The sequence below is a fragment of the Onychostoma macrolepis genome, chromosome 03 (assembly GCF_012432095.1).
Source record: "Onychostoma macrolepis isolate SWU-2019 chromosome 03, ASM1243209v1, whole genome shotgun sequence".
Lineage (NCBI taxonomy): Eukaryota > Metazoa > Chordata > Actinopteri > Cypriniformes > Cyprinidae > Onychostoma > Onychostoma macrolepis.
This window is the reverse complement of record NC_081157.1, coordinates 46,549,208-46,576,729: the sequence shown is the minus strand read 5'-3', so window position 1 is coordinate 46,576,729 and position 27,522 is coordinate 46,549,208. Positions and strand designations below refer to the sequence as shown.

General features: G+C 35.4%; 1 protein-coding gene across 3 annotated transcripts in view; it reads right to left on the bottom strand.

The window, feature by feature from the left end:
• myh9b (myosin, heavy chain 9b, non-muscle) overlaps positions 1–25,545 on the bottom strand; it is a 53,226-nt gene extending 27,681 nt beyond the window's left edge. The window contains exons 1-6 of one of the 3 annotated variants that reach the window (XM_058771443.1): positions 25,307–25,545; positions 10,159–10,490; positions 6,393–6,549; positions 3,691–3,718; positions 3,503–3,596; positions 2,248–2,268 (exon numbers count right to left, since the gene is read on the bottom strand). In XM_058771443.1, coding sequence (XP_058627426.1) covers positions 2,248–2,268; positions 3,503–3,596; positions 3,691–3,718; positions 6,393–6,549; positions 10,159–10,485 — 627 coding nt within the window. In that variant the 5' untranslated portion in view covers positions 10,486–10,490; positions 25,307–25,545. Of the gene's footprint in view, positions 1–2,247; positions 2,269–3,502; positions 3,597–3,690; positions 3,719–6,392; positions 6,550–10,158; positions 10,491–24,497; positions 25,287–25,306 lie in introns of those variants that run through there. The other 2 variants (XM_058771444.1, XM_058771445.1) reach the window with 2 other exon arrangements.
• Positions 25,546–27,522: the final 1,977 nt, after the last annotated feature.

Sequence of the window (27,522 nt, the reverse complement as noted above, 5' to 3'; positions counted from 1 at the left end):
CGAAACCAATAAAAAAAAACAAAAAAAAAAAACACTTTCGTTATTTGAAATGAGATGAAATTTTAAAAATTAGTTTCCAAGACAACATTTCTAAGTTGAAGTACTAAAATAACTCAAACTATTTATATTTATATATATATAAAACAAAATAAATAAATAAATAACACTATATAGGCATATTAAAAAAAAAAAAAAAAAAAAAAAATTACTAAAAATTTAACGAAAATTAATTTTAGAACTATAATACTATATTAATGATAATAAAATAACACTGCCTCGCAAAATCACATTAACTTGTGGCTCAAGTGTGTATAAATGAATGGGAATCCTAAATACTTTGAACAGGGTTTAAAAGCAGAAGTGTTAAGCTCATACAATCATTCTTTAGATAAAAATGTCTAAATACTCCAATGTTAATTAAACGTTTGTAAATTGTTCATTTGAGTCAGAACTACTTTTCTAGGTGGATGGACTTCTAGTGGGCGCCGGAGCTTGAAAATCTCATTTACATTAATTAAACTCCACCCAACCATGACGTCACTAGAACATTCTCCGCCTACAAAAGCATTTTCACAATTTAGAAAATATTTCCCACATGCTAAGTTGTTGCCCAAGCATTTAACTTGTACAGAAACGATCATCATCTTGTTCAAATCATGTAATCATGAGAGTTTCCCCGCAGCTCCTCTGTAAAGTGTTTCACATGCTCTCTCGTAAAGCGAGGCTCGTTAAACGCGCCAGAACATTCCAGCAGTGTGAGCTCCGTGTTCGCAGACCTCATCATTCCCGCCACGGGAGGCTTGCGCTGATTTCTTTGGCCGAGTGAATCAAATGCATAAATGCACACAGACACACACACAAATTTAATTCAAATAGCAGAGATCAAATCCAAAACCCCTGAGCGCAGAAACACAGTACAGACAGATTCACCGTGGTGGTATTCAGACACATGAGACAGAGAGCCGAGCATCACATTAATATGATCACTAAGGCTGGGCTGAAAATATAGAAAATTCTCATTTTGATGAAACGATTTCAATTCTTAAAATCACAAGAATTGATCTGTGCTGTTTCCGGTTGAAGTGTGAACAAAAGTTAGTGAAATACTATTTGTAACATGCCTTCCATACAAGAAATCACAATCAAATTCTGTCAGTTATATTACGCAATTCAAACAATTGGCGCTCTTTAATCTGGTGCGACGCTTAGCCTCGGTTCAAACGAAGCGGCAGCACGGAGCGAGCGTTAACCGATCATCTCTTCCTCTTACTGCCAGTTACTACACGAAATAAACATGAATGAACATCAGAAGGTATGTAGATATGTATTACAACTTACTGAAATGAATCATGTCTCATGTAATCGATCAATCAGTGTTACAACCGCAGAAAGACGTCAATAAAACCACTTACGTCACAGGAATTACCTCAGGAATGACATTCATTGTCCATCAGCGCGATAGTTAACTAGACAAATGAACTCTAGAAAGGAGAATTTTGCGAAACATATGCATTATATTACATATTCATTATAGATTTGTTTTCTTAACCTGTTCGGTATATAGTATGTTTGAATAAGTCCCTCATGAAGTTATGACATTTATACTATTTAAATGTTTATATTTAAACAACAAACAGGAGTAGGAATTATATCATTGGGAAGTTATTAAAATAAACAGACATTATAAAGACTTTACAAATCACTTTAATATAGCAAGTACCATGGTTTATTGTATAGTTTTCCTTTTAAAAAAAAATGACTTCTACTGTACCGAATTGCCTGCATATCCAAATGAATTAATATTGAATTGTAAGTTTGTGAATCGAATTAAATCGTGATATTTCTCAATACCCAGCCCTAATGATCACATAAATCTCAATTTGCACAATTTATTTTGGCAAATCTCAGGAAAAAAAATGTCAGGATCGTGATCATATTTAACCCCAAACAAACTGCTTTAAAACTAAATGAACCATTCAACCATTTGTTTTTGCATTTTGACATCATTTTCACCAAAATCAAATCAGGTTTTCTATATACATATATATATATTTTATTTTTATGCAAAGTGTTGATTTTGGGGTGAAATACGAGCCGGTTTTTGTTGAGATTGATCTGGTTCTCTGTGTCATGTGTCTGAATCGCTGTGCGCTCGGCTTCGGTCGTTCACCCAGCAGCAGAGAGATAATGGTGAGACGTGAATGAGACGGACAGAGACAGATGGAGAGATGGAGAGATGTAACTCACATGTGACAGGACCGAGCTGCTCTGTTGGTATAAAGAGAAAAACACTCAAACCATCAACTTACAGCCAAAGAGCAGATCCAGTGATCGGCCGATAATGACCGACAGAAACATCAGGGACGGATTTGGACCCAATCCCACAAAACACTTCATTTATTTTCACAAAACACAGTGTTTCCATGGATTATGGGCAAATGAGGACAAACATTTGACCAAACCTGAACTAGTCAATCTCAAACATTCAACCCTGTTACCAAAGTTATATGAAAAGATGTACAAAGAAAGTGTTAACTTTAATTTCTATTAATTTATCACAACAAATCAAAATCTGGTCACAAACTAGACTTAATTTTGACCAAATCTGCAACCTTGTTACCAAATCTAGCATTAAAATGTGTAATGTGTATTACAAAAACGTCGCAAAATATGTATGCTAAAATAATTAAATATAAATACATACGTTTTTAAACCCGTTTGAAACTTAATATTTTAGTTGATTTTTTAATGTATTTTACAGCATGCAAAAATATGTATGGTCAAAATAAAAGAATAAATATAAGGTTTCTTATCCGATTGAAACAATATGCAGAAATCTGCAAAACAGGTTTGGAAAAATAAACAAAGCATAAAATTAAACGAATAAGTAAATTAGATTAATAAATAAATACATTTTTTAATATATATATATATATATATATATATATATATATATATATATATATATATATATATATATATATATATATATATATATATATATAAATAATTTTATTTATTTTAGTTTAATTTTATAATGGTTAAGCGCCTCATTTCACTGACCATTTGTTGAGAGAGGAAAAAAAAAAGAAAAAAAAAAAAAAACTTTACAAAGATTTTAAAAATCTTATCTTATAATCTCTCAGGGTGATGTGATGCTATATTTGGCTTGTAACGTTACAATGGATGTCTGACATCCTTGAAATGTTTGGGTGGATTAAACTGGACTGGGCTGTTTGTGAACACTTTCCAGGCCTGATGCAGGACTTACAGCTTCTCTAATGGATTACGCCGTTTGTGAATTGTGTTAAAGTCCCTCCCAACCCCCAAAACAACCCGCATTCCTCCGGCTCGGCCTGATCTGATAAGACCATGCGAAACCAGATGAAAGCAGGGTGAAGAACGCAAGACAACCAGCTAAATGAGGAAACACGAACTTCAGTCCACCGCTGATTTACATGAAGAACATCTCTGAAACCAAACGGTCTCATGAAGAACTAACCTGGTCTTTCTTGGTTTTGTGGGACGAAGCCACGTGTGCCAGATACTGAATGACCTTCTTGGTGTTTTCTGTCTTTCCGGCTCCAGATTCACCCCTGAACACATGCAAACACACAGATAAGTTGATAAATCAACACATTTTTAATGATCAAAGCATAAAACGCACACATGCAGGATCATGTGACTCACGTGCAGAGAATCGATTGGTCCTCACGGTCTGTGGGAGGAGACAGAAATACGAAAATTAATCACAGTGAAAACACTTTAAACACATGAAATGGCATTTCACTTCTGTCATTTAAGGTATTTTGGTTTATTTAATTTTATTTTAGTTTTACTGATTTCATTCTTGTTTTTTTTATTACAAAAGCAGAATGTATTTAATGTATCTTGAGTGAGGAAAAATAGTTTTAGATTTTATTTAATGTTTATATAGATTTTTAATTATTTTAATTTTATGTTATTTCAATGATTTTTTTAATATGTTATGTATTTTGAGTGAGACTATTTGGCAGGAATTGATAATTATATTACATTCTATTTTATATTTATATATATTTAAATTTTTTTGACATTGACGTTATTTTGCCTTTTTTTTTTAAACCTTTTTCCTGTATTGAGAGAGATTAATTGACAGAAAATAATACTTTTATATTATATACATATTTTTACTTCGATTTTATTTGATTTATTTTCCTTTATTTTATTGATTTTTATTTGAAAATCGGGATGTATTTGATGTATTTTGAGTGAGATTATTTGGAAGGAAATAATCATTTAAAATGTAATAGAAACAATTTTAGAAGCAGAGAAAGTTTACGATAAATTTACAAATATTAAAAGCAAACATTTCTTCTTTAGAAGAACACAAACTGTCGACTCAAAGACTAGAGCATTTGATCAAAGTGAACACAATCAATCAAACTTGAGCTTGTTTAGTTGATGTTCTTCAAAGCGTTTGTTGATCGTTTGTCATGTTGGTTAGTTGGTTTAACTAACCGAGCAGCTATAAATTCCTCCAGACGGAAAAACACACCACCCATTCGCTCTCAACAAGCCCTTCTGAGCTTCTTTAGCAGGAAGAGCTCAGACCACAAAACAGGAAGTCAATATCTGGCATCCTGTGACTGGAGAGGGAGCCGCCTTTCCAGAAAACGACAGTATGATAACGGCCCTCGTACTAATAAACCGTTACGTTTGCTAAAAGGCAAATAAAAGTGATGGAAACTCAGACCATCATAATAAATCAGCAGATTTGTACATTTTTAGAAATTAAAATGACATATGACAAGGGTCATGGAAAACAGTTATTTTAAATTACAATAACATTTGACAATTTTTAACTGTATTTTAATCAAATAAATGCAGCCTTGCTGAACAGAAGAGACTTCTCAACTTTAATACTAAGTGTTCGAGGTTTCGTCACATCACTAAGCCCAAATCGGAGCAATACATTTCTTGGAAAACATCCTTTAAAATATTCCGTCCAAAGCGAACCCCCTGAAGTGGATTAAACGTGTTGGAGACGCAAGGCTCTGATCGTGTATGACCACGAGCTGCTGTCAGACTGTAATGAGCAGCGGTTGAACCGGGTCAGAGTCTCGCTGCAGGAGGCCTGCGGAGGATTTGAGAGGCGAATTAAAGCCTGACGGGGGGGGGAGGTCCCGCTGAACACAAATCAGCTCCGGACGGCGCCACGGGACAAACGCTCAACCAGAAAAACACACACTTATGGACTCTTAATGTGTGAGGGGTTGTGCAACATTCACAATCAAAACAAGATGTTTTTTTTTTTTATTATTATTATTGAAGATTTATTTGTATGAACAGAGTTGAACCCACACAACAAACAAATAACCACATTTTGTCTTTCATTTTGATTTAGCGTGTGGATTTTAAATGTAAATTTTTTTTTTGAATCAACAAACCTAAAACAAATTTTCTAAATATTGTGTTGTCACAAAACATGCCTATTTGTAAATACTGATTTTTGATGTAACAAACAGAATGTAAAATTGCAATTCAAGTTTGGATATAAGAAAGCAGAATTAAATAGTTGTTTTGAGTACCTATAATTTATTTTTTTTTTAAATCCACACACCAAGCAAACAAAAAAAAAAAAAAAAAAAGTTTTCTTTTTCTATTGGATCTTGGACTTTAAGCCTCATTTTCCTTGGAATTTGTTTTGGCATGTAGTTTTTAAATCAACCTGACAAATTACAACATATTATTTGAATGTTTCTCTGGCCTATTGGTAAATACTCCTTTTTAAAAAGAATTTGAACTGAGGTAACAAACAATGTAGAATTGTAATTCAAATTTGAATTTAAGAAAGTAAAATAAAAATGAAACCAATATAGCTGATGTGTGTAGTTTTTAATATCCATTATATTAAAATATTTATTATTATTTTAATTTAGCTTTTAGATAACCTAAAAAAAAGTTAGAAAAAAATTAAAATAAAGAATTTTAGCATATAGGATTTAGCATATAGATTCCACTTTATTTGTAATAACTATTTTCAAATTAACAAAACTGACAAATTAAATGCATAATTTGGCAAAAAGCGTTTTCTTATAGGTTTATAATATATATATTTTTTTAAAAAGGCATCCCGTTTTCATGGTTGTGTATTGCTCTGACAGCAGAGAAAATCTGATAAAGTCTATTTACATTTCAGGATATAAAAATGCATAATTAGTCAAAATTAATGATGCAATTATTTATGTTTCGTCTGTGCTGGACTAATGAAATGACTATTGTGTAACTGCTAAATTTCTTTCAGTTGCAGTTCAGTCAATTCCTCTTCCTGTCATTCAAACTCTACATCCTGTGGGACGAGTGAGCGTGAGCAAGCGTGAGTGTGTGTGTGTGAGAGAGAGTGTGTTTACCCTGCATCATGCTCCTGTAGGCCGTGTCTGTGATGGCGTAGATGTGTGGGGGCATCTCGTGTCGTTTCTTGCCCTTGTACATATCCACGATCTCCTCGGAGTAGATGGGCAGGTTCTTGTAGGGGTTGATAACCACACAGAACAAACCCGAATACGTCTGTGGAGAACAGAAACAGTCAGTCACAACCAGAACACACTCAACGTAAACATCAGCAATCAAAGATTTGGGATAGTGAAATATTACAATTTAAAATAAGTGTTTTCTATGTGAATGTGTTGTAAAATGTAATTTATTCCTGTGATCAAAGCTGAATTTTCAGCATCATTACTCCAGTCTTCAGTGTCACGTGATTCTTCAGAAATCATTCTAATATTCTGATTTGCTGTTCAAGGAACATTACTGATTATTGTCGATGATTATTTTTCGGGATTCTTTGTTGGATAGAAAGTTCAAAAGAACTGCATTTATTTGAAACAGAAGTATTTTCTAACATTATACATGTCTTTACTGGCACGTTCGATCAACTGAATGCATCCTTGATGAATAAAAGTATTAAAACTGGAGGTTTGGGATCCAGTACCGTATGAAACTAATCTGGGCTGATTAGCGCAAGTGAGCTGCACCTAATGAGCATGAAATCTGGACCTCCAGAACTACACAAAACATCATTAACTTGATGAATATTTTGGATTTTGGTTATTTTCTCATTACGAAACCACAAGAACAAAATTGTAAGCAAAAAGGTAAAGTGAAACCCTTCAGTTGTTGGCATGTCCTCCTCCTGCGTGGTTACTCTAGCTACGGTGGTAATCAGGTTGAGCTCTTCTAAAATGTCTTTATCAAGTTTTAGATAACTCTATATTTTTTCTTTTCTGTTATTGTAACTCATTTTGGCCCACTGCAAAAAATTTAATTTTATGAAGAAAATGCAAGTGGTTTTTGCCAATTTTGCCAATGTAACACTTGCCAAGAGACCTGCGAGGGGATTCGGATCAAAGAATAGTAACCTAGACTGGATCAACCAAGCCTGACTTATCTTAACCAGATTAGATGAGCCTGTGTCTAGTAGAGACTCGGATCAGACAGATGTCTTTTCTCAGACATACTTCTGCTCCCCTCATCGTCTCCTCCATCATTCTTTAACTCAATCTTTCAGGTCCCGGTTCTCCTATTAACTCTAAATCCTACTGTATCATATTTGATACGCACATTTCTAATGATCAACATTATCAAAACTTTGCTGTTAAACCGGTTTCACACACTATCTACTCCAGTTACACTTTATTTTAAGGTGTCCTTGTTATGATGTAAATATTCATTTAAGTACCGAGTAATATTAACTACATGTACTTACTATACACAGACATGCATGTATATATTTTGAAAATATTTACATGCATATACAGGTGCTGGTCATATAATTAGAATATCATCAAAAAGTTGATTTATTTCACTAATTCCATTCAAAAAGTGAAACTTGTATATTATATTCATGCATTACACACAGACTGATATATTTCAAATGTTTATTTCTTTTAATTTTGATGATTAGAGCTTACAGCTCATGAAAGTCAAAAATCAGTATCTCAAAATATTAGAATATTACTTAAGACCAATACAAAGAAAGGATTTTTAGAAATCTTGGCCAACTGAAAAGTATGAGCATGTACAGCACTCAATACTTCGTTGGGGCTCCTTTTGCCTGCATTACTGCAGCAATGCGGCGTGGCATGGAGTCGATCAGTCTGTGGCACTGCTCAGGTGTTATGAGAGCCCAGGTTGCTCTGATAGTGGCCTTCAGCTCTTCTGCATTGTTGGGTCTGGTGTCTCATCTTCCTCTTGACAATACCCCATAGATTCTCTATGGGGTTCAGGTCAGGCGAGTTTGCTGGCCAATCAAGCACAGTAACACTATGGTCATTGAACCAGCTTTTGGTACCTTTGGCAGTGTGGGCAGGTGCCAAGTCCTGCTGGAAAATGAAATCAGCATCTCCATAAAGCTTGTCAGCAGAAGGAAACATGAAGTGCTCTAAAATTTCCTGGTAGATGGCTGCGTTGACTGTGGACTTCAGAAAACACAGTGGACCAACACCAGCAGATGACATGGCAGCCCAAATCATCACTGACTGTGGAAACTTCACACTGGACTTCAAGCAACATGGATTCTGTGCCTCTCCACTATTCCTTCAGACTCTGGGACCTTGATTTCCAAATTAAATGTAAAATTTACTTTCATCTGAAAAGAGGACTTTGGACCACTGAGCAACAGTCCAGTTCTTTTTCTCCACAGCCCAGGTAAGACGCTTCTGACGTTGTCTCTGGTTCAGAAGTGGCTTGGTAGCCCTTTTCCTGAAGACGTCTGAGCGTGGTGACTCTTTATGCACTGACTCCAGCTTCAGTTCTCTCCTTGTGAAGCTCTCTCAAGTGTTTGAATCGGCTTTGCTTGCCTGTATTCTCAAGCTTGCGGTCAGCCCTGTTGCTTGTGCACCTTTTCCTACCCAAATTCTTCCTTCCAGTCAACTTTGCATTTAATATGCTTTGATACAGCACTCTGTAAACAGCCACACCTTTCAGTAATGACCTTCTGTGACTTACCCTCTTTGTGGAGGGTGTCAATGTTCGTCTTCTGGATCATTGCTAAGTCAGCAGTCTTCCCCATTATTGTGGTTTCAAAGAACAAGAGATACCCAGAATTTATACTGTAGGGATGGTCATTTATTCAAACTCAAATGTAAATATTCTAATATTTTGAGATACTGATTTTTGACTTTCATGAGCTGTAAGCTCTAATCATCAAAATTAAAAGAAATAAACATTTGAAATATATCAGTCTGTGTGTAATGAATGAATGAATATAATATACACGTTTCACTTTTTGAATGGAATTAGTGAAATAAAATCAACTTTTTGATGATATTCTAATTATATGACCAGCACCTGTATGTATATTCATATAATTTATATCATTTATAAATACATTTAATATGTAAACGTAATATATTTTCCTTAAATATATATGCATGCATGTGTATTTATATATACATAATAAATATACACAGTACACACACATATATTATGTAAACAAGAACTTTTATTTTGGATGCAATTAATCGTGATTAATCGTTTGACAGCACTAATAATAACTTTTGTAATATTTCCAGATGAACACTTACTGAACTGAAGCAGCTTTGATTTACTTGATTCTCCATCAATCATTTTTTTTTAGAAAAATCAGTGAGTCTCAGATCTGATCATCAGGATCTTCTGAGGAGGGTTTTTTTTTTTTTTTTTTTAAATCCCTCAATCATCATTGGATTGCATTGCATTACATTACATTACATGTTTGGGTCATTTAAATCTCATCTTACAAAGACATATTCCTGGAGATTTAGAGTGATGACTGATATTTAGATAATTTTATGTCAGTATCTGTTGTACTGTTATAAAGATCTCATTGATTTACATTGCAAGCATCAGAATTTCATAACTTTTTGGTCATATAAATTAGAGGTCGACCGATAGTGGATTTTACCGATACCGATAGCTAGGTTGTCAACTATCGGTGCCGATGAATCGGTCGACCTCTAATATAAATATCAGTATCTGCGCAAAATTGCATGTTTTTGCTTAGTTTGTGTCTTTGAATAAAACTGAGCTGTTTTTTTCCCCATCATATTCTCACTAGATCAGACGATATGAGCCTGATATCTCAGGCTTTACAGGGTTTAAACTTCTGAAGTGGTAACTGTGTTTGCTCAGACTCACGTATATGAGGCCGGAGTAGTATCTCTCCTTCAGGTTGTGCAGCACAGACGCCTCGTTCAGGCAGGTGAGCTCGGCCATGTCCTCCACCTTGCTGAACTTGGGCGGGTTCATCTTCTGGATGTCGTCCTTGTTGACCCGCACTTTCTTCCCCGAGTCGGCCAGCTCCACCACCACCTCATCGCCATGCTCCTCCTTCACCGAGCCAGGCTCGAACCCCAGACGCTCCGACGGCACCCACACCAGCTTCTTGGTGGCCCAGTCGGCCTGCGCCAGCGGGTTGTTGACCAGGTTTCGGTCCACGTACAGGAACTTGTCGGCGTCCGACATGGTTGCTGGAGGCGAGAGGAGAGAAGAGAAAGCAGGATGTTACGGGTTGGAGAAACGATTGTTTATGAACCATTAATGTACACACAAACTTTACAGAAGTGCACACTTTAATAACAAGCATGTTTATTAAAGTACAGTGTGTTTATTTCAAACCCTGACCAGCAGAATAAACAAGAAACGGCGAAAATAGAAGATTACATGATCCGTCTGAAGAAACTTTTTTGCTTTATTTTCTTAATAAATGTCCTTGGTATTTTGTGCGTGGTGTTCTAGACAAAAATGTGTTTATTATGTCTGAGAAAATCATATTACTTTTTTTTTTTTCCCCCCCTGTTAATGTAACTTAGGTTGGTCCATTGCGAAAAAAAACATATTTTACCAACCAGATATTACTTTTAAGAACGCAAGAACACAAGTGCTGTTTACCTGAGCAACACTCACCAGACATTCATTCATATATATATATATATATTTATTTATTATTTTATTTTTTTTTCCCACTTTTGAGGAAAATGCTATTTGGTTTCTAGGGTGTTCAATTGGTTGCTAGGGTCATCATGAGGTTGGAAATGATCTCTAATGTCAGAGTTCAGTTTCTTAAATAAACAGCAGCTAAAGAGGCTCTTCAACTGATGCTAACAACCAAGAGCGGACGAGAAACAGATCTAGGACAGAGCACTTTTCTTGCTTTTCTTACGCAAGTCCTCAGGAATGCTGGGTCTGTATCGCACGTCCAAACACAAGTTAGGTCAGCAGCTCGTAAAACACAGCAAACTTCAGGAAGGTGAGCTCATGCTCCTGGCGGCCACATGAAATGACAGCGCTGGCCGTAATTACAGTGAGAGCATCTCAGACACACACTCGCGGTGATAAACACTGTACGTGGGACGTTTTGCTTTAAATGCGGTCAGGCCAAACACATTGTTGATTATACCATTCAGAGATGTGTTTAGACAATGGCGCGCTTGTTTAAACTACGTGTCAGAGAGCAGCGGGCCTCCGGTGGGTCACAGGCCTGTTCAGATCACAGACAGCAGAGAAAAACAACGCTAAATGCAAATAAAACAATGCAACTAGCCATATAATCGTGCACATTTAGTATAGTACAATAAATAAATCTGAAAACATTTCCTATAGCCTTTGCATTTACATCTGTTCAGATTTTGGATGTTTTAGAGTTGTGCAAAGATCATTTTGCTACTCAGGAACACTAAAAGTAAAGGTTTTAATCTAGAAAAAGAAAAAAAAGCCGCTCAATCTTCAAACACAGGCTACTAAAGATGACGTAAATGTTTATATCAAAGGTCGAGTGTCTGATTAAACGCCACAGCATTCTGAAGCAAATTAATGTGTCGGTCAGTATTGGGAAGTTACTTTTTTAAAGTAATGCATTATAATATTGTGTTATGTCATAAAAAAAGTAAGTAATTGAGTTACTTTGTAAGGAAAGTAATGTGTTATGTTAATTTGCGTTACCCCCAACACTGATTACATTATTGAGTTACTCCATTAAAAATTTAACTAATTGCGTTACTTTTCATGGATAGTAATGAATTATGTTACTTTTGCATTACTTTTTGTCACCTGGTTTGGGCTTGCTTATGTTTTTTTAATAACAAAAAACACAAAAGTTATATTTTTGGCAATTGTAAAGGCCCTTTTACAGCAAAAGTGAAATTAATAAGCCTCTGGCTTAAGGACAGGAGAGCCGTTAGTCAATAAATGGGAAAAAGTAACTTCCATTACTTATTTGAAGTAGTAACTCAGACATTTTTATTTTTTGTAAATTTAAAAGTAAATCACCATACTTAATAAAAAAAAAAAAAATCTAATTATGTAACTTACATTACTTGCAATGCATTACCCCCAACACTGATTACAATATTGCGTTACTTAGTTACTTTTTATGGAAAATAGTGCATTACATTACTTTTGCATTACTTTTTGTAACCTGAGCTGGGATTTTTAATAACAAAAAACCCAAAAGGTATATTTTTGGTGACTGTAAAGGTCATTTCACACCAAAAGTGAAATTGAACCCTAACGAAAATTAACCATGGTTTTACTACAAATAAAAAAAAAAACATGGTTACTTTAGTTAAACTATAGTAACCACAAATTAACCATGGTTTTGCTACACTAACCAAAGTTTAACCATGGTATTTGTAGTAAAACTGGTTATACAAATAGTAATCAATGCACCAAAAAAACATGGTTACTACACTTTTACTATAATAAAAACATGGTTAATTTTCATAAGAGAAGGAAGCACCTTGTGTTAATTATTTTTAAAAAGTATTTTCTCGTAAATGTAAAAGTAATGCATTGCTTTACTAGTTACTTGAAAAAAGTAATCTGATTACGTAACTTGTGTAACTTTTAATGTGCTACCCCCAACACTGCAAAGCAGAATCTAGTGAAATTAGATGAAACATGGACAAGATTGCGTGCTTCAAAAGCCAAAACAACAGAAGATAGAAGTTGTATGACTCTAAAAAAAGATGGTTCAGTGTGCTTTCTGCAGTGAATTATTGTCTGCTAAAAACGTTAAACCAAAAACAGAATTTAATTTAATTTAATAGTGGCGAGTGACTCTAGGTGGTTTGGATCTGGCGGTGTTGACGAAAAGCTCTTGGCGGGAAGGAACTCGTCAGGTGGGTGAACTCATGCAGGTGGCAGGTTAGCGCAGTCTCCCAGAGATGCAAACAATCACCGAGCTCAACTGAACCACAACACTGCAAGCCCAAGCAGGCGCAAGATGGCCGGCAGCGGTTCCCACGCTCTACTGCATCTCAAAGCATTCGAGCTTACAAGAGAGGGAGGGACGCAACAGGTCTTGCCAGATCAGACGAACACACACAACCACAGATGACAATCATGAGAGCGGCTTCAATGGACATTCCAGAAAACACCTTCTGTGCTTGACCTTTCTGCCACTCTTATAATGGAGAGGAACAAGAAATTATGGGCAAAAGTGATGGGAACAAGGCTGAAAATTACTAAAAGTTTCCCATTTTATGAAGGTTAACATTTACAAAAAGCAATTTCTGAAAGGATTAAGGAAAATTCCTTTCGGAATTTTGAACTTTAAATTTTGGAATTTGGCACATTCCAGATATGAAATCAGAGTTTTAAAATTCTGGATATTTCCAGGTTAAAATGGACCAGCAGAAAGGTTCCTCTGATAGCGGCACACGGTTTCCTGTGACTCCGTGGCGCTTCGGGAACTGGTTTGGGCGGTTAGTGATTTACAGCGGCACACTCCATTGAGTCTGTCAGGCCCATGAGTTATTTTAGTGCTTGACTCTCTTCCACACCCTGAGCAAGAAACAGATTCCCACATGGGAGGACTTTGGCCGATCCAGATTTAAAAGAGGCGATCCAGTGTGTTTGTAATGGCTGGCGCTCATGTGTTGAGCTGGTAGTTTAACAGCCGTGATATCTAGAGCAGGTGACTGATATAATGCCAGTTTATGACATAACGCTAGAGAGAAACCATATCAGCAAGGACAGTTAAACTTTGGTCGTTTTGAGATCATCTAAACAGCCAACATACCAACAGCGTGGGCTGCGTTTCCCAAAAGCACTGTAAGCCAAAGTTGATCGTAGAACCATTATCACCAACGGAGCTACGATCAACTTAGGTTTACGATGCTTTTGGGAAACGCAGCCCAGGTCAATTAATAACACATTTGGCTGTAGATTTTGGAAAATGTCTGTTGAAATGTTTGGTCCCAAAATGGATAAATGTGACCCTGGACCACAAAAGCAGTCTTAAGTGGCACAGGTATATTTGTAGCAATAGCCAAAAACACATTGTGTGGGTCAAAATTAAAAAAAGTTCCTTTATGCGAAAAATCGTTAGTCAAGTAAAGATCATGTTCCATGAAGATATTTTGTAAATATCCTACCACAAATATCTCAAAACTTAATTTTTGATTAGTAATATCCATGGCTAAGAACTTAATTTGGACAACTTTAAAGGCGATTTTCTCAATATTTAGATTTTTTTGCACCCTCAGATTCCTGATATTCAAATAGTCGTCTCTCAGCCAAATATTGTCCTATATCCTAACAAACCATACATCAATGAAAAGGTTATTTATTCAGCTTTCAGATGATGTATAAATCTCAATTTAAAAAAATTGACCCTTATTTTTGTGGTCCAGGGTCACAAATACTGGGAAATGAATGGGAATGGTTAATACAGCATTACCAGTTAACCAATGGTTCAATCTGCAGCAGCATTGGTGGAGGTTGTGTGTGAAAAACCCTTGAGAAAACACATCTGCAACACTCCATTAGCGCCTAAACAGCAGACAGCAAGCGACACGACCGCTGGGCCGTTCTCATGACCCCAAACAGCTGTGCACTATCAGACAGAGACGCTGGAAACTACATGCATCTCCTGGGACGATCATTTTTAGTAGTCAGGAGTAAAAATTATACAATGATAAATATGGCAACGCGACAAAACAAAGAGCAGGATGAACGTTAGCCGAGAATGATGGGATATGTAGTTTTAGCACTCATAAACCAGCACAGAGGAGATTTTCCTCACAAAATGCGCACAAACTAAACTGTGCGGTTGATATTTTCACTGAAAACGTAAACTGCTTACGCCGCGATTCTTTAATGACAGGCGTGAGTTTGCACGGTTAATGTTTTCCACAATTACAGCATGTGGTGTCGTTCATCTCGTAAAAGTGGTCATTAGTCCCTCTTGTGCTCGACCACCCATCGACCTTCCAGCGTCCAGCGTGTTTATCAGCTTTATCAAAGTTGAGTTATTCCAACCGTTTCTTTCCCTATTCCTTTCATTTCTGCAGTTTTTCCCCTCCTTCTTTCTCAGAAATGGATGAACGGTCAATGCACCGCACGCTAAAACCACAAGCACTTTCTCAATACAACAATACTCCAATCAGACTGTGCAGCTTTACGCAACTTCTTGTATTTTACGCATTCGTGCGTATGACGTGTGCCTAAGAAAATGCGGTTCAAAATATGCATGTAAACGTCAAAATCACAACAAAATCCGTTTATCTGGTTTTTCCACCTGATTTAATGTTTTTTCACTGTTCTGGCTACTTTATATTTGGATTTTTGTGTGAAACGGTCATCTAATTTATATTAATATTCCAATTATATACTAACATACTATACTATACTAATATTCTACTCTAATAATAGAATTATTTAAAATATATTGGCATTAGATGGATCATTAGATACTACTTCATCAGTGTCGGCGGTTGGAAAACCCAATGATTGATTATTATAAAATAATTTGCAAAACAATTGATTTCAGTCCATTTGTGTCTGATTATGTTTAATTACATATATTTTTTAGTTAAATTGTATATATTTAAGTAATTGGACATGCTTTTTGTTTACTTAAATTGAATTTAATTTAAAAATGGAATCCAGAATGATTAAAAAGGAAAAAATGGAATTTGGGGGGAAAATCAAATGGAGCTTGAGAAAAAAATAAAATAAAACTGAAACAGCGGCCGTCAGGTACATTTATCTCAAAGTATTCTGAGGTGTTGCTTCTTCTTTGTTGTATTAAAGCAGGTCAGTTAACGTCACATTTCTCCAGCGTAGCGAGTCTGATCAGGGCAGTGAAGCTGGTTGGTGAGGAGATGAGTTTGACACAGATGCGTCTGACACACTTGAGTCTCCTGGTGCTTCTGTGAGTCTAATTTTAAACGTCCGTCTCAAGACTTCTTTCCCTTCAGGTCCAGCAGAACCAAACCTTTCTGACTCTGAACTGAGTTTATGAGTGAATCAGACAAAGAGCACACTACACTCAAACATTTGCAAATTATTTGCAAGCAGAAGCTCATTTTAGGACTATTAGGATGTTTGTGTTGTGAGATTATGATCATGACTGAACTGTTAGTAATTCCTATTATTCTAGGTACTGTTTCACCCAATTATAGTAAAATAATATTATACAGCCATTCATTTAAATGACCATGAATTATAGCCATAATGTGCAAAATCTGCAAATCATATCATCTTTTCAGATTACAGTCTTACTGACTATACACTGAATTCCTGCATGTCTGAAAGAGTTTGAGTCAAACTTCACACAAAAACAAACATTAAATGTCAATGATTTCTGACATTTCTAAAAAAAATATAATCATCATCATCATCAGCAGCAGCAATTTAATATAAATATATTCTATAAAAACACATAATATCCTTCTGTATTATTATATTAAGCATAATCAGAATATTTTTAAATTAAATTACATCTAAATTTAATCATTGAGCAGATGCTTTTATCCTAAGCAAATTACAAATAAGGACAACAGAAAATAATTTAATATGTACATTCATTAATTAAGAATATATTTACAATTTATTAATTTAAATAATAAATGAATAAATAATGAATTTAACAATGTATAATTAATATAATAATATAATTTAACTTATATTAATTTATTTATAATATAAATTAATATTAATTAATTCATGCAAGGTGTATACTAATTTTATTACAAATACATTTAAGGTAATTTATTATTGAAATAGTAAGTGTAAATTAATGTCACAATATATAATAATCAATTATTTATAATATTAAATATATTCATTTATTATTCAATTAAAATACTACCTGTAAATTAATTTAATAATATTTAATTAATCGATTGCTTATTTAATTTACAACTAAATATATATATTATAAATATTATCTATTAATGTGTTTACTGGTACTAATATTAATAAAACAAATACAATAATGCATGTAAATATTTTACTTTGTAATAAATATAACTATGTATTATTAAATAAAAAATAAAAATAATAATAATAATTAAAATAAAATATTAAAATCTAATTTAAATTTTTTCAGGTTATAGTCATAAGAATTTGGGGGTTTCAGCATGTCATGAAAATAACGTCATATAAATATGGGAAAAGTTCATTTGTTTCTAGATTCGTTGCTGCACCAAAACACAGATGTGTTTCTAAACTAAATCACTGAGTGACAATAAACAGGTGGCTGTTTGGTATAAGACTGTAAAAGTCTCTTTCTGCAAGCAGTATTTGATGATTAAATGTGCTTCAGCACAGAGACAGAGAGAGAGAGAGAGAGAGAGATGCAGGAGTGACGCAATCTAATCCAGACCACATTGGTCTCAGGATCACTGCGTTCTGACTGAAGGTCTCGGAGGAAAAACACAGGATTGTGGGAAATCTCGCAAGCGCTCCAGATACCAGTTAAAATATAACACAATGTTCTGCTTTCCATATTTGGAAGAGTGTGTGTGTTTCTGCTGACGACGTCATAACACGACCCTGCTGAATCCCTCCAGCCAATCATACGCCAGCGGCTCATATTTGCATATTAAACAGCCACTCCCGTCTGGCCCCGCCCTCGTTTCCTTCCTGTGTGTGTCAGACAGAGAAGGTCAGCTAAAGCTAGCAGACCGGCTTATGTAAAAACATCTTGTGGTACGTAAATGACAGGCGAGTTATGAGTTTACGAGAGATGAGTGTCATAAATATGAGCCAGCCATAAACTGTTTTATATCTGATTTTATGACTGTTCCACTGAAATCACCTTTAATAATGAATATGCTTTATCCTCAGGATTACTAACTGGGTTTCGTTCGTGAATCATAATCAGAATTAATTTCGGTGTAATTGGTTTATAAATCCATTCTCCATGATTTATATAAGAACGGTTTTATGAACAATTAAATAGCAATTAATTTTGCTTGTGATTCATGAATGAGGATTCGCATCCCAGACCTAAAGATTTGTGAGAAGAGGATGCTGGAAGATGGGAAAAGAAAAACAAAAAAAGGAAATGCAAAGAAGGAAAAGTATTTGCTATCTGAACTCCTGCTCGTCCAAGAGTTTGAGTTATGCATATATTTAACATTATGTAAAATATTTTACTATTACATATTACTAATGAATAATAAAAAAAAAAAATGTACGTGCACATTAATTTAATAATATATTTATATTCATTTCTTGTTAATCTTAATAAAAATACAATCAGTCATTTATAATTAAAGGATTAAAAATAAAATATTATATTATATATAAATATTATCTCCATATAAAATATAGATTCATAAACATAAATATTCTAATGAATGAATACCACAAGTACATTAATTTATTTTTAATTTAACGCAATGAATAATGTAATAATTTATAATTACCAATTTATCATTTCATTTTTTAATTATTTGAATACACGGATGTATTAATATGCATTTAATAATAAAAACAATGCATATAAATATATTATATGATAATAATCTAAAAATGTACTATTATATTAAATATATTAATAATAAACCTATTTATTCATTCATTTAACTTTTTCATTTAACCAAATAATCAAGACGATATGTGACAATATTTTTTCTTGTGGATCTGAGTCCACGCTCTGGTTTCTTCGGCAGTAATAATCTGACATCTCTCGCTCCTCCAGCGCTCTGCAGATAATATAATATCAGCTCATCTCTGACTGCAGCCAGTAAATATTTATGAGTGTTTCTATCAGTAAATGACCTTCCGCTGATTTCACGTCTGATCTCACTCAGCTTATCTGCATTTGATGACGCCACACCCAATCAAATCAAAGCTCAAAGTCCAGCTGTAAACGGACCCTGACCCGTCCCGCCCTGTCCCGCTCCGTCCGCCTGGTCACTGATGAACCACAAACACACAATACAATCACGCTGCAACACTTAATTAGTGCAACGCAAAATAAAATATTTAGTGTTACCATGGCATTTTTTAGAAATATCTGTGTGTTATTGGGGGGTCCTTCCTGACCACCACGCAGTAATTCAGTTTCAGTTATAGTATCTTTTGATTATTATATTCATTATAACATATCATTTATTATTGGTCATGTGTATGTATTATTATATTTCATTACTATTAAATAAATACTGTAAATAAATTAATTATAAATTTACATTTTTAAATTATAATTGAATTAACAGTTGAACATTATTTAAACAAAAAAATATTAGTTACATAATGAAATATAAATAATCAAACAAACATGTGACTTAAGTAAACAAAATTTATATTTAATTTCTAAATTTGATTCAGTGTTGAATAATCTGATTAATTATTATATTTAATTTAATATATTTTGTATTTATTATTATTACTGTATATGTATTATATTTTATTTTTATTAAATCAATATTATAAATAGATTAAATCATAAATAAAACTGTAAATATACATTTTATTATAAGTGAAATCCCTTAATTCATGTCTCAGTGCTAATTATGTTTTTATTGAATCAGTGTTGAATATTTGACTATTAAATCATTATCTAAGAACTATAAAATCATTAATAAATGCATAATATACAATAAGTCAGTATTTCTGTGCGCACACAGGCTTACTAATTAGTTCAAGACAAAACCAGGCAACTATAACGAACACAAAACCCCTGATCCGGCTTCAGGAAACAACCAGAACGGGCTTTTCCTTGTGAGGACAGACAAGCTTATTTCTGCAACAGGAAGTGACAACATGTCCCTGGCAATGGGCCAGTCAGGAGGAGGAATGAGTCTGCAGTGCATCATAATGCAGTCATGCAGAAAACCATGCGATAAACGCAACGACCGACACGGATGCAGAAACATGGCAAACAATCAGGATGTGGCTCTTTATGTTTGCCTGGATATGAGCTCTCGTTCGCTCACTTCCTGTCATTGTTGTGCTCTCCTGCTGCACAGGTGCACTATGGGAAGGGCTGGGCGAAGGGATAGAAAGCAAACCAAAAAAGGAGGAGAAGGATGAAGAGAAACAGTTTTGGATGCTCCTGAATAATCACGTCCAAACGGCAGCGGGGTAAAAGTGAGAAACGCTTCACTGCACAAACACTTCCTGTTCATCTGAGCCAAAGAGAGAAAAGCATGCGAAAATCAAGAGAAAGGTAGAGGAATGAGAACTTAAAGGGATATTTCACACAAAAACTATCATTTGCATTCCAAACGTAATAAAAGCAATGACCTTCTTTCTTCTGTGAAACATACAATTTTACAATTGTAATATATATATTAACATTAATTAATTTAATTCTTTAAATAATGTTAATGAATAAAAGCACCTTATTTATAATAATAAATAAGCAATTATTATTAAAATAATAATAACACTGAAGCAAATTTACAAATGATCTCTAATATTCCTTAAAACTTATAAATAAACAAACAAAAATAATAATACATATAATAAACACTATTCTTTTAAAGATCACATTTTGCACTTAGGAGCGGCATTTATTTATTAATCATAGTTAATTATTTATTGAAAGAAATTATATTATGATTTTAATTTTAAAAATAATTGAAACTGAATTTATTTTATTTAAAATAACTTAGTAATATTTATATTTACAATTTGTTTATAATTCAGTTTAGTTATATGCATATATATATATATATATATATATATAAATAGAAAACATAATTGACGCATTGTTAATTCTTCCAAATATTTTATTTTGTGCTCCACTAAACAGTAATTAATAATAAATATACATTAATTTACTGTAATTTACTTATTTAAATTGATTGTAAATGTAAATTAAATTGTATTCACTTAGTGTTTTTTTACTTATTCAATATTTATTTAATAAAAATATCAATGCATGTAAAGTTACAACAATATTGATAAAATTATTACTATACTAAATAGAATAATTAATAAAATAATCAAATTATTCAGTATGACCTTCTGATACCAAATTCCTGCAGCACTGACTCCACTGATCTCTGAAATCTCTAATATATATATCCCATAAACATAACATTCCCCTGAATATCTTCTTTCGCATTCTGAGGAAGAGAGAAAGTGGCCTGATGGTGAATAAATGATCATTTAAAGCTGAACGGTCCCTTTAATGAGTGACGCATCCCATGAAGCACTGCAAATGATGTCACCACATAAAACAAAAGCAACAAAGCTCTACGGAGAGAAACAAAGGGATTTTGACTTCCAGAGTCAGACTGCAGAAACCCAGACGGGACGAGATGAGAGGAAACGCATGAATCACGCAGGTGAATGACCTCACACCGATCACAGACGCTCACATCAAGGCTAGCGCGATGATCAGCCGTCGCACCTGAGCCTGACCTCATTCGCATCAAACCCTGCTGTACCCACAATGCCGCGGGGCTCCGAGCACACAAACAGCACCTGCAGCGGGATGAAGTGTGCAGGTCCGCACCTGTCGCTCGCGCAGCATTGTGCCTGTGGATTAACGTCTGCAGCCCGCGGCCTTTTATCCCGCACCGATCCCACAGCCGCTGAAAGATACGCCTGCTCGCAGGAAATACTCTCATTAAACACAGAGTCTCCTGAGGAAAACATGCTGAAGATTTACAGAGATTACGAAACGACTGCAAAAAACACAACAGCCTACAGAAAAACTGTTCATCACAATTCATGCCACTAATACATGGTCTCTGCTGATGATTTTACATTATATTAATAATTTAATTAATTAATTATTAGTAAATAAATTCAATTAATTAATTATTATTAATAATGAAAATTAATAAATATATATATATATATATATATATAATTAAACATAATAATCAAATGATTCAACACTCAATCATCATAAATGATCTCTGATTTTTCTAAAAAATTATCTTCTATTTTTAAGTGTTCCACTTAAGTCACTTATTAATAATATTTATTATTTTTTTATTACTTATTGAATTTATATTTAGCATTTTAATTAAATTAATCTACTATAATTCAATAATATTTATAATATTTTATAATTAAATGCATTTATAATATTCATTAATAATAAAATATAACCATACAAAATTATAAATTTGACTCATCTGTCTTAGATATGCAGAAATTCAAGTGTCAGAGTCATGCTGAATAATTATTATAATTAAATGTATTGTTATATTATTATTGTTGTATATGCATTATTAGATGTTATTGTTATTAAATAAATATTGCAAATAAATTTAATCCAAATATATTTTTATTAAATGTATAAATACATCAATAATTAAATAATTGATTTAATTAATTAAATAATTAATAAATAAATGACTTATTCAGTGGAACACAAGATGATATTTCAGAGGAATGTCTCAGTGTTAATTACGTTTCTTATTTGTGTTTATTTTCTCATTATATATACACACACACACACACACACACACACATAAATATCAATCATTTACAAATTCAATCCAGTGTTAAATGTGTTTATTGATCACTGGTATTTAATTATTATATTGTTGTCACTTTTTTATAAAAGCAACAATTAACTCTAAACCCATTTACAGTAATTTTACCAGGCCTTGCATTGGGACTAAGGCCCGCACATGATACAATCACCGCAATGCATGACTTATTTCATATCCTACTCTGAAAGGACACAGTTAATGTAAAGCTGTGTAGTTGTTCAGGTTACAGTGCTCTACTCTGCTCACAACCTCTAAAAAACAGTGTGTGAAATAATGGTACTCTGGAAAAATCTGGTGTAGGATTCACTTTGAAATAATTTTCACTCAGAAACTGCTAGTAAAATGTCGCAAATAATTGCAAACTAATGGCAAATAACATTAAATTTTAAAGTTTAAAGACTGAAATAGTATTTTCTTGGAAAACGTACTCCAATAGTCTTCATTTACAACTTTGGAAATTTAGAAATAAATGTTATTAACGTAAGCTATAACTAAATATAATGTAGAAACTTTAATTTTCTGTAAAGCTGCTTTGCAACTATTTGCATTGTGAAAGGCGCTATACAAATAAACTTGAATTGAAATTAAATGTGGGTATTTTGCTTTTTTTTTTTTTTTTTTTACCAATTTTATTCCAAAATGTCCTCTTTTTTGACACTGAAATAATGGGTCAAAACCAGATAAACTGTTTGTTGTCGCTTCGCTTGGCTATTTACTGCACATGGTGGAAAAAATAATAAATTCAGGAAATTCATGCATGGGTGTTCAAGTCATCTCGAGAAGTTGGGAAGTCGTAATTTCGACATCAGATGCGTTCGAGTCACTTTGAGCAATTTATGAAGGTGCTGTAAACTCAACTGTTATTTATATATTTATATATATATATATATATATCGTAAGTGTACAATACTATCATATTTTACACATGCGACTTAGCTAGGTTCATTGAAATTATTATTATTTTTTTTTTTAAAGTGCAGTTTTATACATTGCGACAAAATTACCGTCAACTACAGACGTCACATCCATTGCGTCCGCCATGTTTTCTCACCGACACACCCCCAACTTGGAAACTCTGGGCTCAAAGAAAATTGTTTCCAACTCATAATTACGACGTTGAGGTTACGTAAATCTGATGTCTGTGCCACGACTTGGTACTGTGCACAGGATAAATGCTAGCATTCCCAAACATAAGCGGTGTGTTGGGATTAACAAACGAGAACAACCAAATCAAAACGCAGAATAAGACCTGCATGTGCTTTTAATGGGTCACAGCGTCCTAGACACACACTAGCTCATGGAAAACCAGGTCACACACACACACACACACTGGCCAGGTGTCTACTGCAGACATCTAAGAAAGTGAAACTGGTTAGTCTGCGTTCACACCAGCAGTATTTGCTCGTTAGCACTCCGTTAATAACGAGCTACATCAACATGTAGACACAAGTAGGCCATATCACTATAACGATGACCAAGACTGTCTATGAGTGCAGTACACACTCATATCGGTGTGAATCTGAGAAGTCACGTGGATTAGACACAGACTAGTGTGTGATTTTAAAACACAACAAAATCACAATCAAATCAGTCCGTGGCGCTGACGTCATCGCGCGAGCTAACTGTCAATCACTCAACGACTAACATCCGGTTCACTTTCCCGTCATCGTGTAAATAATCGAAAGCGTTAAGCGCCTGCGATTTCTGAAAGTGTGTTAAGCTGTTTTACATACAGTTGTCACTGAAGTACAACACAAACTAATATATTTTTAAACTTACACAGTTGACACTGCACTGCTGCAACGTCGGCCACACACCAAGGAGCACGAGCTCGCGCAGCGCGCTCCCACGGACAACCGTGTGCGCGCTTTTCAAATATCAACTAATCTAGGTTCATTACAGACTCTGATGAATGTTATGCGCTTATAAAAAGCGAGTACACGTGCACGAGCCCGGATATAGGACGTTGGAAGCGCGCACGCGCTCAGCTGTTTAACCTATTTGTAACGGTCACCAACGTGAGAACTTTCTAAAAGTGACAAACTACGTTCACACCGCGTTCATTTTTCAACTCCGGTAAGAGCTGAAGAGGATTCAGGTTTGTCCTAAAACACGGGCGGAACCGTGAACGCGCCGCTCGGCCCAGTTTTCAGCGGGCGATGACGTCATGAGCGCCCGCGAGAGCGTCACTCGTCTGGAGACGCGCACAACGGCATCACGCTCGCCGCGCGCTGTATTCCGCTCTGCGCAAATAACGTTTTTTTTTTGTTTTTTTTTTGTGCTATAATCATTGCATTTCCGCGTGAGGCCCGCACGCTAGCTGGTGTAGCGGAGCTCGCGAGCACTTCCTGAAACTCACCGCTCGTGCGTTCTCGCCGATCTGACGCGTCAGGTTACCAGTTCCCCCTGTTCGCACACTATAGAGATGAAGCGTTGCGATTTCACGCGCAGAAGTTTGAAAGCGCAGCGAGATCAGGCCGCGGCGGTGAGTCCCACCCAGCGGCGCTCTGCACGCTTGCTTCCTGCTTCGCCGCGTCTGAATGGACCTGCGGAGTGAACGCAAAGAGCGGACGGGTGCCGCGGTTTACCTGCTAATCAGATGCAGACGCTCGGAGTTCAGGGTTGTCAGAAACTCCAGGGGCTCAGTGTGGATCCGTGTCGCCGCGCTCCAAACTTCCCTTTTCAATCCACAGAAACTGCGCACAAGTTCGCTCCCTTCGCCTCGTTCTCTCTTTTCTCTTTTTTTTTTTCTCCTTTCTTCCTCTTCCCTCCCTCTTCTTTCCACTCGGTAGTTGAACTCCGTCCTGCTGTAATGGTTCGGGGTGCGGTCCCGGCGGGGCGGGACTTGCGCCGCGCGTCGCCGCCCATCGCCCCGCCCCTCCGCCAATCACAGCCCGCTCACTCTACATTCCCAAGCGCCTCGGCGAATCGCGAGCGAGGTGTGGGCGTGTCGGAGCGGTAAAGTTCGCGTCACGGGGTGAACTTGAAATAGTTGGGCCGCAGAGGCCCGTATGTGTGTTTAATGTCTGAGGTATGTGCGCGACTTTGGGCTTTTGTGACCATATAAGTCGCCGGACCGTGTTTACACACACACACACACACACACACACAGAGATAGAGGAATGTCTGGAATCAGGAAATGTCTTCACAAACACTTTCTCTTAATAAATAATGTGTGCCTGTGTTGACATGCATTCCACAATATGACATGTTTATTTTACTATTTCCATTCAAATAGTAATGGTTACATAGTTTATTTTACTACTTTAAAGGATTATTTTAGTAATAATGACAGATCTTCTGTATCTATTTGTTCATTCTATCTTTCATTATTTATTGGTATATTTATTGCTCTATCTATCCATTGTTCTATCTTTCTATCTGTCCATCTATCTATCCATCTATCTATCTATCTTTGTTCATTCTATATTTCATTATTTATTGCTCTATCTATCCATTGTTCTATCTTTCTATCTATTTATCCATCTATCTTTGTTCATTCTATATTTCATTATTTATTGGTCTATTTATTGCTCTATCATCTATCCATTGTTCTTTCTATCTATCATTGTATCTGTCTGTCTATCTATCTAGATCTTGCATTTGCATATAATTATGTATTATTGAAATAGCCTACACTTTAATGTTTACATTTTATGCATTTTATTAAGTTAAATTCTGAATATTCAAACTGGATTAACCGCTTCCTGCTGTGAACTGTAAACACAAATTGACACCCAAAACATCCCAAATATGACAAATCAAGATAAAAACATGCAAACACGCAAAACCTGAAAGATATCTGCACATCTTACTGTAGAAGCGCACAAATAAATGCACGCGGAAGACTTGATCATTATGCCTGTTATTGTCACATTTTTAATTTTGTATCGTACTATTTATGCATACAATTCAAACTGAATATTAACTAATGGATTAGGCTATTTCTCATATGTAAATTCTTTTAAATTAAAAAATAATAATAAATGCAAATGCGAATGTGTGCTATAGACGGTCACTGATTTGTGACTGTGAATGATCGCACGCGGGAGGCTGGAGCGTCTCCAGGCTGCACGCTTCACTGAAGTATCCGAGGAATGCGGAATAATGATCCAGGGAAAACGATGGAAAGACCTGCCTGCCCTGGAGCACTTTATCAGCGTGTAAGGGGTGTTTGTGGGAGCATGCAGTCGTCCCTGATTCACCGCGAGCTCTCCGCTCCGGAACGCGATGCGTCGGAAAAATCAATACATCGCTCTCGAGCCGCTTACTCAGCGCTGATTGGGCAACTATAGGAATTTCAAACTCAAAGTCAAAGGTCTCTGACTGAGCGATACCAGATGCAGTGAGACAGACAGAGGGAGAGAGAGACAGATTACCAAATAAGGTCGCTTCTGACCTCTCTCTCTCTCTCTCTCTTCTCCTCCTCCTGTAGGTTTGACACGCTCGGTCTGGGTGTGTCCTGGGTGTGTCGTGTGCGCCTGTATTATGGCACACAAACAACCTTTCTCTGTGACTGCCGGCGCTGCAGCGACCTCACCTTACATTACACTGTGTTTGAGAACTTATTTGTGAGTTTAAACCACCATAAATGCGTTATCGCTGCCAGAATTGTTTACGCAACAACCCACGTATGATTCTTTCTCATGACTGCTCTTCTGGGGCTCGCGTTTGTGTGTGTTTGTCCTTAAATGGCTCCAAACAAAACCTCGGAATAATTAAAAACATCAGCAGCATCAACAAAGAGCGAGAAAGGCCGACGCATCCCGTCCTCCCTTCCCGCCTTCCTCCAATGAGCGCGCAG